General features: G+C 39.9%; 1 protein-coding gene across 1 annotated transcript in view; it reads right to left on the bottom strand.

The window, feature by feature from the left end:
• The window catches only part of LOC135239228 (B-cell receptor CD22-like), a 37,538-nt gene that overhangs the window by 1,740 nt on the left and 17,028 nt on the right, over nucleotides 1-18,770 (bottom strand). Inside the window, exons 7-12 of the mRNA XM_064307758.1 lie at nucleotides 15,515-15,778; nucleotides 14,998-15,258; nucleotides 2,185-2,442; nucleotides 1,673-1,924; nucleotides 1,059-1,331; nucleotides 5-130 (exon numbers count right to left, since the gene is read on the bottom strand). Of these exons, the coding sequence (XP_064163828.1) occupies nucleotides 5-130; nucleotides 1,059-1,331; nucleotides 1,673-1,924; nucleotides 2,185-2,442; nucleotides 14,998-15,258; nucleotides 15,515-15,778 (1,434 nt within the window). The remainder of the gene's footprint in view (nucleotides 1-4; nucleotides 131-1,058; nucleotides 1,332-1,672; nucleotides 1,925-2,184; nucleotides 2,443-14,997; nucleotides 15,259-15,514; nucleotides 15,779-18,770) is intronic.

Genomic DNA, 18,770 nt, shown 5'->3' with positions numbered 1-18,770 from the left:
CCACCCTTCCTATACCAGGTGTACCTCAGCACTGGTGGGTTGGCATCGCTGCTGCAGGTCAGAGTCACTGAACTGCCCTCCACTATTTCACCAGAGGGGTTCACTGATACTGACACGATCTTCGGAGGATCTGAAAGAGAAAATAAAAGGTCCTGCAGTTTTAATTAAAATTCACACAGAGGTGTTCTTGGGAGCATCTAAAATCATTAGAAAAATGTGTTAAACACCATATATTTTCTCAGTCATTGTGTTGCGTCTCAAAACACTAGTAGAGACATTTATTTCAAAGTAATGTTTATAATGGAGCTGAAATCTCACAATGTGATGTGGAGGAGTGGTGTGGTTAGGGCGCCATCTGCAGGCGGAGTGGGAGCAGTATAGCTGGCTAACAACCACGCCTGTTTGCAATTACAATTGATTGGTAATGGTTTATATGCACTGCCTGCAGTGAGACCGGGGTGCTGGAATGAGAGACGCACGCGGGAGCGGCATGCCATCTAATCCCCGTCCTTATCGTCTGTGTTTTGTTTTGTTTTGTTTTAGTTTCCGTGTTTTTGGTATCGAGCGCACAATAAAGCCTTGGTGCCTCTAACAACGACGGATTGAGTGGTTTGTGGGGAAAAGGACTGCAGAACCTGTTACAGTAAATATCCCAGTATATCATGCTTTATTACATAATGAACCCGATATACTGTAGCTTTCTATGGTAGTTGGAAAATGACACAGCAGAATCAAGTTTTCAAAAGAGACAGAAGTATTTAGATATGTCTTTTTAGCATCTTCATTCAAAATGATAACATTTTTTAAAGTTGAACAGCTGCATGTGATACCTTTTTTGCCCTTTGCAAACTCAAAATGACCACACGTTTTACCTAAGACATGTCAGTATGATCAGACTCATCACTGTATGATAATGTAATTATATCTGATTTCTCCTCCACTGGCCAGTGTGACTGCTTTACTCAGTGTCTTACTGCTGTGAAGTTGCCCAAAGATACTCAGGAGATACTGACTCTCTGCTCTGTGTGTCTGAAGCTGAGATGCACTGATATACTCACACAGCACATCAAGACGTTTAGGAGGAGATATTTTTATCCCAATCCTATTCTGTGCCGCACAGATGTATTCTACTGCATCCTGCAGTGTGATGCTTTTAATGGTGTAACTATCCTCTGGTCCTCCTGTCTCTGAGGATACAGGCTTATTATTTTTATACCAGGTGTAGCTCTGCACTGGTGGGTTGGCATCACTGCTGCAGGTCAGAGTCACTGATTTGCCCTCCACTATTTCACCAGGGGGGGGCACTGATACTGAGGTGTTCTTAGGAGCATCTGAAAGAGAAAATAATAGGTCCTGCAGTTTTGTATAGATGTCACACTTACCTCAGTTAAAGTATGTTTCCTTTTCCTCAATGTTTCCAATATGTCATTTTGTTTGACTGCTATTATTGCAATGCCATCTTTCTTTCAATTTTAAGAATTAACTTAATCCGATATCGTTTCTAAACATAATAACTTCCATTTTCTAATCATTATCTCCAGGTTGCTCTTCTGCCCTGTTCTCATGTCTTCTAAAGGTACATTAAAGTACAACTGCATCACCGCTTTTTCAAAATAAGTAACAAATGAGACTCAGTAAAGTTAAATAAATGAGTTTGTCCTCAAATACTCACAGAGAGTCACTGCTGGGGACGGGAGATTCTCATGGCCACTTACTGCACAGGAGTAGCTGCCTGCATCTCCACTGCTGGCTATGAACTGAAGGTCATGATTTTGATATTTCTGGGTGGTGTGAGACAGATATTGTCCATTTTTGTACCAGATGAATGTTTGGCTGCCAGTCAGGTCAGTGCAGGTGATTTTACAGGTTAGTGTCACCCTCACTCCCTCACTCACTGTGTTAGATTTCATTTCAACCTTTACACCTGAATGAGAAGAAGAAATACAATAACACAATATACTGAGTTATTCAACATAATTCCACATTGTACAGCACCCACAATAAATGTATGAATGCATATTACTCTAAATGGTCCAACTTTTCATTTCAATTAAAGATTGAAGTCAACTGAGACCCCAAAGTCTCAATCTGTCTAATAATGGAATGCTTGTTCTCTCAGAAGAATCTCTTGGTTCTTGTGCATAAATTAATGTAAAATACACAAACTAGACCTCAAACACTCACATCTCACACTGAGAGTCACGGCAGGGGAAACAAGACGCTGATCGTCATTTACAGCACAGGAGTATCTGCCCGTATCTTCACTTCTGGCTGTGAATTTAAGGTTCCTATAGGACTGGGAGAACCTGTAGTAGTCAGTCAGAAGCTGCTCATTCTTGTACCAAATGAAGCTGTTGCCCCGCCAAGAGCAGGTTTCTCTACAGGTCAGTTCCACTGTCTCTCCCCCTGACACTGTGTCAGAATTTATTTCCACCTTCACACCTGGGTGAAGGAACAAAATGCAGAAAGAAAAACATCCAGTTATTCAACCAACTTCTCACCCTCTTCTGCTCCTCCCTCAAAACCAGGTAAACTGTCCTTATTGGAATAATATAAATTCAATAGAGGTGATACATTGATATTATACATTCATAAAGATATCATCATAACAACAGTGACAAAGCATTAGCAATATGATCATGATCATTTTCACAACCAATTTACAATTTTTTAATATGCTTTGACCTTTGATCTCCCTGCTCATGATCAACCCTAAATTGTGTCTCACCATGGTGTGCTGTTTCTCTGTTGTGAATTTAAAAAATCCTTTCCTGTTTCCTGTTCTTAAACAGAGAATATTTTATTCCCCTGGAGTAGGATTGACCATAAATACAGACATGCATTCAGTACTGGCCCGGGGTTTCGGGGGCCCTAAGAGCAATCCTGTCGACCCGGGGTGGGGGGTGGAGTGGGCAGCCCTTTTTAATCTGTTGCCTGGGGGTGGGGTGGTGGGGGGGGGGGGGTGCCCCTTTTTAATCTGTTGCCTGGGGGGGTGGGGGGGTGGGGGGCGTGGCTGCTTTGTAATATCCGTCTTACATTACGTTGTTATGAAATATTTGGTTGTCATTCCGTTTTAAATGACTAACGTTGGTTTTGCGATAGGGGATGAATACCCCATGGGGGCCCCCTGGTGCCCACGGGGCTGCTTAGTTCGCTTATGCCTCGGGCCGGCCCTGCATGCATTATTTCACAGCATATTAAACAGAAGGTGGGCAGACACTCACATTTCACATTGACTGCAGGGGAAGTGACTCCTCCTGTAGCACAGGAGTAGAGATCTGTATCATCAGTGCTGGCTACACTGAGGGAGTATTTATACTCATAGTGTACAACTTTTCCATTCTTGTACCAGGTAAAGGTTCGCCTGCCACTCAAAGTGCAGGTGCTGCTACAGGTCAGTGTTACACTCTGTGCCTCATTCCCTGTCACTTTCACCTGAAGACCTGCACACAAGAATCAATGTGATAAAAAGACCATTCTGTTTTTTATTAGAAAATGATTAGGAGTATTGCCAGTTCGTAGTATATAAAGCAAGTTTAGAATTACCTGTAACTGTCAATGAGACTCCAGGCTGACCAGTATATTTTCCATGTTGGCTGTAAGTCAGGAACCTGAAGCGATATAATGCTGAATCGCTTTCTTTCAGTTGCTTTATTCTGAAAGTGCAGTCACTGTGCTTATCCCCCAGGTACTCCACACGGCGAGAGTACTCTCGATTCTGGGAAAGGTCCTCAGGCTCACCCTCCTGTTTACTGTTCCAGTCATAAATAAACCAGACTGTTTTCTGCACCCAGTAAGATCTGGGATATGAGTAAGTGCAGCTCATGTCTACTGAAGACCCCTGTAAGGCACAGATTCTCTCAGGGGTGTAAGTCACTCCCCATCCACCCTGGCTCAGAACACCTGAAAAACACACACACAAACATACATACACACATGCTCACGCAGACACACACACACACATACACACACACCCAGACACACATACACACACACACACACACACACACACACACACACACACACACACACACACACACACACACATTTAAAACACAGATGTGTTGGCAACATGACAGATAAGGGATTCAATATACAAAACCTTAAAACTACTGCACCTAACTTGTCCAAATATATAGAACATCAATAACTGTGCATGTGGCACCCTGGATATGCTCTGGAGGCAGAGTTGTGGTTCGTTTGGTTGATATTATTTCTGACCATCCCATAATATATTTTGGTTGTTGTTGTATTTTCAGTGATATAACAATTTGCAGCGTCATACTGATTACCTGTCAACATAATCTTTTGTCCCTCTGTTAGCTATTTCAATACTAACTGACGTCAGTAGATAACAGTAGCCGCCAATAAATGTGAGATTCATGAGCACAGAAAGTCTTGCTTAGTAGCAAGCTCTGTTGCACAATAGCATTAAGCCAATCAATAGTGAGTATCTGAGGTATACTGTCAGCTGAAAACTGTTATGTTTTGCTTGCAGTGAAAACAAACTGCTTTCATTAAAATATGTGGCATCAGAATACTTGTGTCGTCATTCTGAGACAGCTCTGATCATTTAGTAAAACCACAGATATTTATATCATGCCTCTTTCTCAGTTTTAAAGCTGAGTGTGAAGAGGAACTGCTTATAAGTTCTCTCTTATTCCCCCCTCTCTTCAGATGAGGAACATTGCACTACTTTAAACTAATGTACTGTAGAACATTATTTTATAGAAATTATATGCACTCCTTTCTCCCTTCTAAAGCAATTTAAATGTATTCACTTTTGCTTCTAATTGAGATAATGAAGGGAGACTAATACATAGGAACACATGCTGATAAATACTGTATATGCAGACTGAAACATCAGAACTAAAAAATATATAAACAATTTACCTGACACAGAGAGGATGATTACCAATAAGGTTTTGAAGAGCATGGCTGCATTGGATTGAAATTATTTATCCAAATACCCATATACAGGTTTTGATTATTATTTACACTGTGAAAATGGAAGAAACAAACACTGTCAGAGTATTTGATATTATTCCAGAAATACCAAACTAACAAATACTACACAAGCGCACACAGTTAGTTTGTGCTGCTAATGCCCCTAAATACTCACACAGTCCAAACAGCAGAGACTCAAACAGGCTGTGCCTTGATGCCTGATATTTGTATGGAAGAAACAGCAATCATTTCTAGCCAAAAAAAAAAAAAAAAAACATTTTATTTTATATTTGATTCCAGCTTAATCTTCTTTCACTACAAAATATTGTGACATAGTTTTGACTAAATTAAATAATATGATAATACACTTACCAGGAGAGAATTCTGATCTGGCCTCAGTGCTTTGCTAATGAGCCAATAGTATTAAACAGCCTTACAAACAGAGCAGTGTGACAGAATATGATCGCACATACAATGCTTCACACTAAATATAAAAGTAGAATGTGCTGATGCAGATCTGACTTACTTCCCCTTTTTCAAGTCTTGCACATTTTAAAAGTTAACTGATAAAAATGGCAGAACAAACGCAGTCATTAGCTTTGCGTCTGGTCAGGACTAACTGTACATTTTTATAAGGCTGGGTAACTCCACTCTCTTATTGAGATTCAGATACCAATATGAATATCAATGACAACAGCTGTTCTTAATCCCAATCAATTGCAATTACGTTTATTTTGGATGTTATAAAATAATCATAACAATTCTGCTTACAAGCATAATTCCTGATCCATTTTGACATATGCAATAATGAAGTCAAACTTTGCATTTGTAAATATTCCTGAATCCACACGCTCTATAAGACAGACATGCTGACATGCACACTTCAATGCATACGCATGCACACGCATGTAAACATGGCATAAGGCCGTGGGTGAGTGCTTCGTTGTTGCCGTGTTTCTGTAGCGTGAGCAAATACTCGGAAACAGCCAGCCAGCACAGGGATTCCACCTTTGACTTGTTTATTCCTTGGAAATGTGCAGACGGGCTATCACTACTATAACTTGCAATACAGCACTGCTTATCGATCACTCTTAAAACTCTATGGAAAGCTGGCTACCTTCCCTCCAACAAAAATACCTGAACAACACTCCCCTGTCTCTGTGCCTTTTTCTGTGCCTCCCCCCCCCCCCCTCACTTTGCACCACTCCCTCTCGCTACACTTACAGAGGCCTTCCCAGTCCACAAACCATTTAAATGGGTACAGCAGTTCAATCACACATCTCACATAAGCACATGTATGAATTCACTTGAGACCTTTATTCTATTCACTGATGTGCAATTAATACAGACATTGTTTCTGTTTTTTTTTTAAATGTTTTTTAAATTTCAGCATCTCTGTCTGTTCCCAGATGAATTTTGTCTTTATTTCAGATCTTGTAAAACAATAACAAATAAAAATATGCATCCAGCTGCATGTGCATGACTGAATTAAAACATCTGTGACTGAATTGGCAATGTGAACTAAAGCTACTAGCAGGAAGCTATCTGCTAATGCACACATTGTTGCTAAGGTCTGAGGCTTGTCCTATTCCAATACATGTACAGTATAAACAGTCTGTAAAAGCAGAAGAGCTTAATATTAATTAGTCTGCAAAAGGTGTGATAGGCATCAGGCACAGGTGAACACTTTTAGGTTCAGGAGCCCCATACAAAAAACCATTACCTAAACCAGATTACTTAATTCAGCTTCGCAAAAGATCTTGGGGGAAATCGATCTGAAACGCTCATAGAGGACTCATGTATTGCAGTAATAGTGCCATCTACAGGCAGAAAAGGTGCACTGCATTCATCTCTCCTCCTGAGGTTAATTTCACTGCCACAAACAGAATGTTTAACCTTTTTTTTTTTTTTTTATTTTTTTTTTTTACAGTATGAAAAAAAAAATATTTTCTATGTATTTCATTTAACTCAATGTGGTGCAGGTCTCACCCCGTACTAAAACATAAATGACAGTACTGATGACATCATTTGCTAAATTTTTCCACTGGGTTCCTTACCCATCCTGTGTCTGCTACATATATATATATATATATATATATATATATATAAGCCTTGTTTCATATGGAAATCCAGCAGGCCCTGTGGGATGTTTTTTTTAAAGTACCTGTTTAGTGCCTTACCTGCACATGTTCTATTCCATCAGCAGAACCCAGGGGGTAACATCTACAGTACACGGTTTACTTACAAAATTCTTCAAGCATAGGTTAATTTTGTTTGTTTCATTAAACGATTGTTAAAAAAAATTCAAGGAATGCTCTGAATTCTGACGTTTAGCAATACAAAAAATAAACACTAAGAATGTCAAAAACAAATTCACCTCATGTGAATTTATACTTTAGATGGGATCAGTTCAGTAATAAGCATAATATAATCACAAAATGTGCACAGGAATGTCATAATAATGTAAATGTTATACAAGTATTAATAAAAAAATTAAAAAAATTGAATTATATACAAAGCTCAATTCTCCAGTATATTTGGCCAACGAATACATTCAGCAATGATAATGGCTAATACTTTGTGTACAATATGAAGGCATGAGCTGTTATGCATGTAAATGTTGATAGAATGCCAAAGGAATGATCCATTCTGGGTACATCTTTGCAGACTCCAATAACCACAGTCATCCTGGTCATGTGACAAAGGCACAGTGATGTGACCTGAGTTCATGAGGAGAGTTTATGTTCACCGGTTTTAATAAATACTTTTAAATGTATCATCCAGTGAAGAAAATGTTTGGTTCTTACCGCTTGAGGATTACTTTGCAGACAATTTGCTGTTTAAAGTTCAAGAAAAAATACAGGAAATGCTCACAAATTAAAAGAAATGTCCAAATTTACACTGAATAACCAGCATTGGTCCACAGTTTATGAAGCAAGATATCTTCCTGGTTTATTTTCACATGTCCAGTTTTCGAAGTGTGCTGTACGGATGGGGCTGGTGACCTGCATGGAGAAAACAGAGCATTTAGACTCTATTAAAGTCACAGACATTCTCATTCTCATTTCAGTCAATCCTGCCTGAGCCTTTATCACATTTAGACACACCTTGCAACATGAAGCACAAGCGGAAGCTTTAGCCACAGAACAGTTATCTGGAATTTTGGAAAACATTACATCACTGTGATGTCACACAGCAAGGAGATGAAAAGAGAAGAAAGTTGACAAGCAGAAAAAACCAAATGATGAATCTAGATCAGCAGAACATCCAGTCCTCATATTACCACGTTCTTCTTTTGACCAGGCAGAGAAGTTCTTAGCAAAGCAGCAGCGAGAGATTACAACATTTTAAAATACTTGAACTGGGCTTTGAGACTGCAACAAACAAGCAACCAAAATATAGAAATAGTGTTCATCAAGGCAACACCCAGTCCTACGAACACATACATATATAAACTGTTACAGATGTACTGAGAAGTACTGGAATCTCAGAAATGCTCATTTGCATTTTTTCTGAAATGCTTATTTGTATTTTGTTTCCAGGGTTTGTTTTGTACATGCTTACATGTCCAAGTGTTATGGATGCACGTTTTTTGGCTATCATTAATTTCTAATATTGTACACGCTGATGTAAATGTAGCACATCTACTACGGTTAGAATCTAAATAATTCTTTATGTTTTTTTCCAATATAAATCACAGCACAACCATCTCAGCTCTCCCCAGTGAGACACTCTGGTCTATCCAGTGAGACACTCTGGTCTATCCAGTGAGACACTCTGGTCTATCCAGTGAGACACTCTGGTTTATCCAGTGAGACACTCTGGTCTATCCAGTGAGACACTCTGGTCTATCCAGTGAGACACTCTGGTCTATCCAGTGAGACACTCTGGTCTGTCCAGTGAGACACTCTGGTCTGTCCAGTGAGACACTCTGGTCTGTCCAGTGAGGGTCGTTCTCCTGCTGACTCCATAGAGGCCTCGTCTGGCTCCAGTCAGAGAGAGCAGTCTATGATAAAAGCTGCTGGAGAGAGATAATAGACCTGACACAGCGACAGTCAGCACAGGTAGTATAAAGGTGGGATATTCTCACCTGGGGGCAGCACTGGAGGGGCGGAACTGGATGCTGGCGTACTGAACACCCTCCTCACACTGGGGGAGTGGCTTTTGAACAGTGGAGGGTAGAAGCTCTTCCTGGTTGCGGGTGTTAGCGGGCTGAACAGAGGCGTAGAGGGGAACTTCACCGTCGTCTCTGTCCGTACCCTGTGTTCCAGTGTGACTCATTTCCATCCCTGAGACGTTGCCAAAAATGGGGCTTTTATTCCCCTGCAGGGTAAAGAAAAGAGGCAGGAGAAGGTTGGGAAAATTCCACAGAAAGGTCCTGTTCATTTCAGTGAGCTCCTCAGAGTGGAGTGAGCTACTCACCCCCATTAACTCCAAAACATGCATTTAACCTGATATAAAAAAACAGCTAATGAATCATTGTTTTCTTTTCAAATTCATGCCATCAGCAGTTAAATATCAACTGAACCAGACATACAAATGTAATACACTTAATACGATTTCTTGTCTCTAACATGACCTGTTTTACAGTGGGTTTTCATAAAATCTTGGAAAGATTGTATACTGAAGTACTCCTTTTATTCCAAAGCATATATTTGCAATAAACAATAGCAATAAACCACCATCACAACAATAATCTGTGTGTATTTATTCATTGGAAACAGGTGAATACAACACATACAGTACAAGTCACTCTCCCTGGCTCTCTGGAATGTAATGCACAGATTATTACATGCACATAAGCAGTATTGTATTGTGTAACGTTACTGTCACATACTGCAACCCCTTTTGAGAAACCGGAAACTGTCCTTTACAGGGGAATACACATAATTAACTTCTGAAATATTTCCATTAAGCATGTCAACACACATAGAAGATCATAACCGCATACTGTAAATCTGTACATAATCTAATAAACCTTCAAGGCACACACTGCTATGCTTTCTACTAATTTGTAAGAAAGGTTTATTTATTTATTTAGGATCCCCATTAGCAATACACAGGTGCTATATAAATAAATAAATCATGTCTCATGATTACTGTTATAAAGCATTATGAGTATTAATCAATCTTCATAACTCTAATTATACTGTATTATGAGCAGATTATAATGCATTATAAGTATATAATGCATTATAGACAGGCATCATAGACAGTTTTAACCAAATTTCCGTTTTTGCTTAAAGAATGCATTATGCATTATCAAAATTATATTATATCCGTAGATAAATACATGTATGCATATATGTAGACTGATTTCATTAACTCACCTGCCTGTCCCCTTCTGTCTCATTTGTTGATTTTCTCCTCCTGATTATTCAGAAAAGAAAGAAAAATAAAAAGTAAATCTACCTTCAGACAAATCTTTAAACAGCCCCCTCTTGTATAAACAGCATTTTGCTTTTGTTTGAATGATGTGTATTGCTGAGGCAATAGTGCCCATGTATGTGTATATTTTTATTATTCAGATGTCATTTGGTTACAGGAAATGAGCCTGAGTTATAAGAGGTTTCTTCCTGTCCAGTAAATGTAGTTCTGCTTTATTCAAACCAACACTGGAGCTCATGGGCAAATTGATGCGCTTGACAAGACTTTGTTATGGTCTGTAACTGTCCACATTCATATTAATATTATTATTATTAAGAACAAGCTTTAAGGGGATTCTGTTACCCCATCATACAGGTTTGATAAACTAATTCGGACACTAAAACGCATCAGTCAGAGTTTATAAAATTGACATCTCAATAAAACAAAATGTCTAATAATGCAGTGGTCTAAGCACTAATCAGACATTAGGGGGGGGGGGGGGGGGTATGGCATCAGCATGATGTAACATAGCTAAAGCTTGACAAAAACATTCCACAAAAATGTACTCTCGTTTTAAACGATGAGTCTAAACCAGACATACAGTAATTCACACTGAAGTGACTACAAACCAACTCATTTACAACCACGTACCTCACGCACACAACACCCAGAAACACAAGAGCCAAAATGGCAGCTACTCCCACAGCTGCACCCACGATCAGTGACTGACCTCCTAAGACAAGTCAGAGAGATGTAGCCCTGTCAGTTATGACATAGCAGTGTTCATTTCATTACATGCCTCACCAAGGTCCTTAAGGCAAAAGTTCATAAATGTTTAAATACACCCCTTATATGAAATTTTAGTACATTTGAATTTTACTGAATTCAATGCTGGCATCATGATACATTTAGTTAAACTGCTCATCATCATTATCTACCATGATCCAATTCGGATTGTAGCACCAGTATCATGATCAGCATTGGTTTGTAGCCTCTGGATCATAATCAATATCGTATAAAATATTGTATCAAATATGTTCTGGCCCTACCTTGCACTGTGACCAGTAGAGCCGAAGCTTTAGCTGAGAGAGCTGTGTCGGCTAGTACAGGAACCAGATATGGGCATGCATACCCTAATTCCCCCCAAAAATATAAACTATAATCTAAATGGGGGTGATGTACTGCATATTGTTTTGGAGGTGATGAAATCCATATATGATTATCCATTATGACCTTTACAAGTAAGTCATACTTTCTTGTCTAGATGAAGGCTGGTCCTAGTTATACATTATTTTCATAATGTATAATGTATATAATAATTGTATGTATAATGACTAAAAAAATCAAACACGCAAGTAATCTATAACAGATTCTGAAACAGAAACAGTCACCTTTGTTCAAAAGAATAGATATATTTCTGTAGATCACTTGTCACTCACCTTCTGTGTTGATTGACACAGCAGTAGAATTCTGACCTCCATGTTTATTCCGTGCCTCACAGTAGTACTGTCCTCTGTTCCAGGATCTAAAGTTAGAAAAGTTCAAACTCTGTCCAGATCCTGCCTGCCAGACTCCAGTGTCATTCTTCTTAAACCAGGTGTAGTTCTGCACTGGTGGGTTGGCATCACTGCTGCAGGTCAGAGTCACTGAACTGCCCTCCACTATTTCACCAGAGGGGCTCACTGATACTGAGACGCTCTTAGGAGGATCTGAAAGAGAAAATAACAGGTCCTGCAGTTTTAAAGAAAAGTCACACTGAGGTATTCTTGGGAACATCTAAAATCATTAGAAAAATTTGTTAAATTCCATATAATTTCTCACTCACTGTATTGCGTCTCAAAACACTACCAGAGACATTTATTTCAAAGTAATGTTTATAATGGAGCTGAAATCTCACAATGTGATGTGGAGGGGTGGTGTGGATAGGGCGCCATCTGCAGGCGGAGTGGGAGCAGTACAGCTGGCTAACAACCACACCTGTTTGCAGTTACAATTGATTGGTAATAGTTTATATGCTCTGCCTGCTGAGAGACCGGTGTGCTGGAATGAGAGACGCACGCGGGAGCGGCATACCATCTAATCCCCGTCCTTATCATGTGTGTTTTGTTTTGGTTTTGTTTCTGTGTTTTTGGTATCGAGCGCACAATAAAGCCTTGGTGCCTCTAACAACGACGGATTGTGTGGTTTGTGGGGAAAAGGACTGCAGAACTTGTTACAGTAAATATCCCCGTATATAGGACGGAGTGTGGCACAGTGGGTAAGGAACTGCGCTTGTAACCGAAAGGTCGCAGGTTCGATTCCCGGGTAAGGACACTGCCGTTGTACCCTTGAGCAAGGTACTTAACCTGCATTGCTTCAGTATATATCATGCTGTATAAATGGATACAATGTAAAGTGCAATGTAAAAAGTTGTGTAAGTCGCTCTGGATAAGAGCGTCTGCTAAATGCCTGTAATGTAATATCATATCATGCTTTGTTACAAAATGAACTGGATATACTGCAGCTTTTTAAGGTAGTTGGAAAATGAAACAGGCCAAACAAGATTTCAAAAGGAACAGTAGTATTTTGATATGTCTTTTTAGCATGTTCATTATTAATGATAACTTCATTTTTTAAAAGTTGAACAGCTGCATGTGGTACCATTTTTGCGCTTTGCAAACTCAAAATGACTACACGTTTTAGTTAAGAGATGTCAGTATGATCAGGCTCATCATTGTATGATAATGTAATTATATCTGATTTCTCCTCCACTGGCCAGTGTGACTGCTTTACTCAGTGTCTTACTGCTGTGAAGTTACCCAAAGACACTCAGGAGATACTGACTCTCTGCTCTGTGTGTCTGAAGCTGAGATGCACTGATATACTCACACTGCACATCAAGACGTTCAGAAGGAGATCTGTTTTTCCCAATCCCATTGTCTGCCTCACAGTAGTATTCTCCTGCATTCTGCGGTGTGATGCTTTTAATGGTGTAATTCTGTTCTGATCCTCTCGAGAATGCAGATCCACCCTTCCTATACCAGATGTACCTCAGCACTGGTGGGTTTGCATCACTGCTGCAGCTCAGAGTCACTGAATGGCCCTCCACTATTTTACCAGAGGGGCTCAGTGATACTGAGACGTTCTTTGGAGGATCTGAAAGAGAAAATAACAGGTCCTGCTGTTTTAAATAAAAGTCACACTGAGGCGTTCTTGGGAGCATCTAAAATCATTAGAAAAATGTGCTCAATTCCATATAATTTCTCACTCACTGTGTTGCGTCTCAAAACAATATCAGAGACATTTATTTCAAAGTAATGTTTATAATGGAGCTGAAATCTCACAATGTGATTTGGAGGGGTGGTGTGGTGAGGGCATCATCTGCAGGCGGAGTGGGAGCAGTACAGCTGGGTAACAACCACACCTGTTTGCAGTTAGAATTGATTGGTAATAGTTTATATGCTCTGCCTGCAGTGAGACCGGGGTGCTGGAATGAGAGACGACGCGGGAGCGGCATGCCATCTAATCCCTGTCCATATCGTGTGTGTTTTGTTTTGTTTTGTTTTGTTTTGGTTTCCGTGTTCTTGGTATCGAGCGCACAATATTGCCTTGGCGCCTCTAACAACGACGGATTGTGTGGTTTGTGGGGAAAAGGACTGCAGAACCTGTTACAGTAAATATCCCAGTATATCACGCTTTGTTACAAAATGAACTGGACATACTGTAGCTTTTTATGGTAGTTGGAAAATGACACAGCAGAACCAAGTTTTCAAAAGTGACAGAAGTATTTAGATATTTCTTTTTAGCATATTCATTACTAATGATAACTTCATTTTTAAAAATTGAACAGCTGCATGTGGTACCTTTATTGCGCTTTGCAAACTCAAAATGACCACACGGTTTTCCTAAGACATGTCAGTATGATCAGGCTCATCACTGTACGATAATGTAATTATATCTGATTTCTCCTCCACTGGCCAGTGTGACTGCTTTACTCAGTGTCTTACTGCTGTGAAGTTACCCAAAGACACTCAGGAGATACTGACTCTCTGCTCTGTGTGTTTGAAGCTGAGATGCACTGATATACTCACATTTCACATCAAGACGTTTAGGAGGAGATCTTGTTTTTGTCCCAATCCCATTCTCTGCCTCACAGTAGTATTCTACTGCATCTTGCAGCGTGATGGTTTTAATGATATAACTCCGGTCTGATCCTCTCCGTGGGGATACAGCTCTATTGTTCTTATACCAGGCGTATCTGCCCACTGGGGGGTTGGCATCGCTGCTGCAGGTCAGATTCACTGAACTGCCCTCCACTATTTCACCAGAGGTGCTCACTGATACTGAGACGTTCTTTGGAGGATCTGAAAGAGAAAATAACAGGTCCTGCAGTTTTATATAGATCTCACACTTACCTCAGTTAAAATATGTTTCCTTTTCCTTAATGTTTTCAAATGTCATTTTGTTTGACTGCTATTATTGCAATGCCATCTTTCTTTCAATTTTTTGAATTAACTTAATCCGATATCGTTTCTAAACATAATAACTTCCATTTCCTAATCATTATCTGCGGGTTGCTCTTCTGCCCAGTTCTCATGTCTTTTAAAGGTACATTAAAGTACAACTGCATCACCGCTTTTTCAAAATGAGTAACAAATGAGGCTCAGTAAAGTTAAATGTATGAGTTTGTCTTCAAGTACTCACATCTCACACTGAGATTCACTGCTGGGGATGGGAGATTCTCATGACCTGTCACTGCACAGGAGTAGCTGCCTGTATTTCCACTGCTGGCTGTGAACTGAAGGTAGGCATTTAGATATTTCTGGGTGGTGTGAGACAGATATTGTCCATTCTTGTACCAGATGAATGTTTGGCTCCCAGTCAGGTCAGTGCAGGTGATTTTACAGGTTAGTGTCACCCACTCTCCCTCACTCACTGTGTTAGATGTAATTTCAAGCTTTACACCTGAGTGAGAAGAAGAAATACAATACCACAATATATTGAGTTATTCAACAAAATTCCACATTGTACAGAACCCACAATAAATGTATGAATGCATATTACTGTAAATGGTCCAGCTTTTCATTTCAATTAAAGATTGAAGTAAACTGAGACCCCAAAATCTCAATCTGTCTGATAATGGAATGCTTGTTCTCTCAGAAGAATTAGTTCTTGTGCATAAATGAATGTAAAACACACAAATGTGATCTCAAACACTCACATCTCACACTGAGAGTCACGGCGGGGGAAATAAGATGCTGATTGCCTCTTACAGCACAGGAGTATCTGCCCGTATCTTCACTTCCAGCTGTGAATGTAAGGATTCTATAGGACTCGTAGAAACTGTAGTCGCCAGTCAGAAGCTGCTCATTCTTGTACCAGATGAAGCTGTTGCTCTCAGTCAGGTGAGTGCAGGTTGCTCTACAGGTCAGTTCCACTGTATCGCCCACTGACACTGTGTCAGAATTTATATCCACCTTCAAACCTGAGTGGATTAAAAAAGCAAACAGAATGTAACTCAACACACTTCTATTCCACAGTAGAAAATCCAGCAAGGTGATAAAAATGATTTTTTTAACGGACATAATGTGCACTAATTATATCAATAACACAAGGAAACATGAGCAGTAAGTTGATGGTCACTAAGAGGATTAGGGCCATGCATTGCTTGTGCCAATATGCTTGTTTTGTTATTTTTGCACAGTGGTGGTAAGTAACTAAGTACATGTACTTTGTTACTGTACTTATGTAGGATATTGGAAACTTTGTACTTTTTCTGACTATGAACAATATTGGCAACTTTCACTTTCTACTCCACTACATCGATAAATAATTTATGTACTTTTTACTCAAAGACATTTCTATTGACAACTGCCGTTACTTGTTACATTTCTTGTGGTTGGTCGTCAGCCGAATTTTCTCTGGATTGGCTGGCCTAACGTGGTGAAAACATGCAGTCATTTCCCCCCTCTTTTAAAAATTATTTGGTGGCAGATAAAGGGTCCAGCTTTTCATTTCAGTCAAAGATTGAAATCAACTGAGACCCCAAAATCTCAATCTGTCTGATAATGGAATGCTTGTTCTCTCAGAAGAATCTCTTAGTTCTTGTGCATAAATGAATGTAAAATACACAAATGTGACCTCAAATACTCACATCTCAAACTGAGAGTCACGGCTGGGGAAACAAGATGCTGATAGCCTCTTACAGCACAGGAGTATCTGCCCGTATCTTCACTTCTGGCTGTGAATGTAAGGATTCTATGGGACTGGGAGAACCTGTAGTCGTCAGTCAGAAGCTGCTCATTCTTGTACCAGATGAAGCTGTTGCTCTCAGTCAGGTGAGTGCAGGTTGCGGTACAGGTCAGTTCCACTGTATCGCCCACTGACACTGTGTCTGAATTTATTTCCACCTTCACACCTGGGTGAAGGAACAAAATGCAGAAAGAAAAACATCCAGTTATTCAACCAACTTCTCACCCTCTTCTGCTCCTCCCTCAAAACCAGGTAAACTGTACTTATTGTTACAATATACATTCAATAAAAGTGATACATTGATATTACACATTCATAAAGACATCGTCATAACAACAGTGCTTTGTAAAATCCGTCTTACGTTGTTATGAAATATTCGGTTGTCATTCCATTTTAAATTACTAACGCTGGTTCTGCGATAGGGGATGAATCCCACATGGGGGCCCCCTGGTGGCCACGGGGGCCCTAAGCAGCCGCTTAGTTCGCTTATGCCTCGGGCCGGCCCTGCATGCATTATTTCCCAGTAAAACAGAAGGTGGGCAGGCACTCACATTTCACATTGACTGCAGGGGAAGTGACTCCTCCTGTAGCACAGGAGTAGAGATCCATATTGTCAGTGCTCGCTAAATTGAGGGAGTATTGATAGGGGACAACTTTTCCATTCTTGTACCAGGTAAAGGTTGGGCTGCCACTCAAAGTGCAGGTGCTGCTACAGGTCAGTGTTACACTCTGTGCCTCATTCTCTGTCACTTTCACCTGAAGACCTGCACACAAGAATCAACATGATAAAAGACCATTCTGTTTCTATTAGAAAATAATTAGGAGTATTGCCAGTTAATAGTTAAAAAGCCAGTTTATAATTACCTGTAATTGTCAATGAGACTCCAGGACGACCAAAATATTTTCCACGATCATGGCCGGTCAGGAACCTGAAGCGATATATTGCTGAATCGCTTTCTTTCAGTTGCTTTATAGTGAAAGTGCAGTCACTGTGCTTATCCCCCAGATAATCCACACGGCCAGAGTACTCTGAGTCCTGGGACAGGTCCTCAGGCTCCTGTGGTGCATTCCATTGAATAAACCAGAATGTTTTCTGCACTGCGTGAGATGTGGGATATGAGTAAGTGCAGCTCATGTTAACTGAAGACCCCTTTAAGGCACAGATTCTCTGAGGGGTGTAAGTCACTCCCCATTCACTTTCCCCATGGCTCAGCACACCTGAAAAACGCACACACACACATACATACACACACACGCACACACACAAATACACACACACACACACATATACATACACACACACGCACACACACAAATACACACACACATTACATTACATTACATTACATTATAGGCATTTAGCAGACGCTCTTATCCAGAGCGACTTACACAACTTTTTTTTTACTTAGCACTTTACATTGTATCCATTTATACAGCTGGATATATACTGAAGCAATGCAGGTTAAGTACCTTGCTCAAGGGTACAACGGCAGTGTCCTTACCCGGGATTCGAACCTACGACCTTTCGGTTACAAGCGCAGTTCCTTACCCACTGCGCCACACTCCGTCCTTACACACACACACACACACACACACACAAATTGAAAACACAGATGTGTTGGCAACATGACAGATAAGGGATTCAATTAACAAAACTTTAAAACTACTGCACCTAACTTACATAGTACATCAATCATTTGTGGAGCCCTTGATATGTTCTGGAGGCAGGGTGATATCTGTGGTTGGTTTTGTTAATATAATTTTGGACCTTCCAATAATATATATATATATATTATATATATAGTTGTTTTTTCAGTGATATAAGAATTTGCAGGTTCAAACAAATTAACTGCATAATCTTTTGTCCCTCTGTTAGCTATTTTAATACTAACTGACATCAGTAGATGGCAGTAGCCGCCAATAAATGTGAGATTCGCAGGTACAGGAAATCTTGCTTAGTAGCTAGCTTTGTTAAAAAGTAGCATTATGCCAAGCAAGTTAAGAGTGAGTGTCTGGGTACACTCTCGGCTGAAAACTGTTATGTTTTGCTAACAGTGAAAATTAACTGCTTTTATCAAAATATGTGGCACCAAAATACTTTTTATCCATTCCAAGAATGCAACATGCACAGCCAACAGCTCCGATCATTTTGCAAAGGCACAGATATTTATATCATGCCTCTGTCTCAGTTTTAAAGCTGGGTGTGAAGAGGAACTTCTAAGTTC

This window comes from Anguilla rostrata, chromosome 1, assembly GCF_018555375.3.
Source record: "Anguilla rostrata isolate EN2019 chromosome 1, ASM1855537v3, whole genome shotgun sequence".
Taxonomy (NCBI): Eukaryota; Metazoa; Chordata; class Actinopteri; order Anguilliformes; family Anguillidae; genus Anguilla; species Anguilla rostrata.
This window is presented reverse-complemented; position numbering and strand designations above follow the sequence as displayed.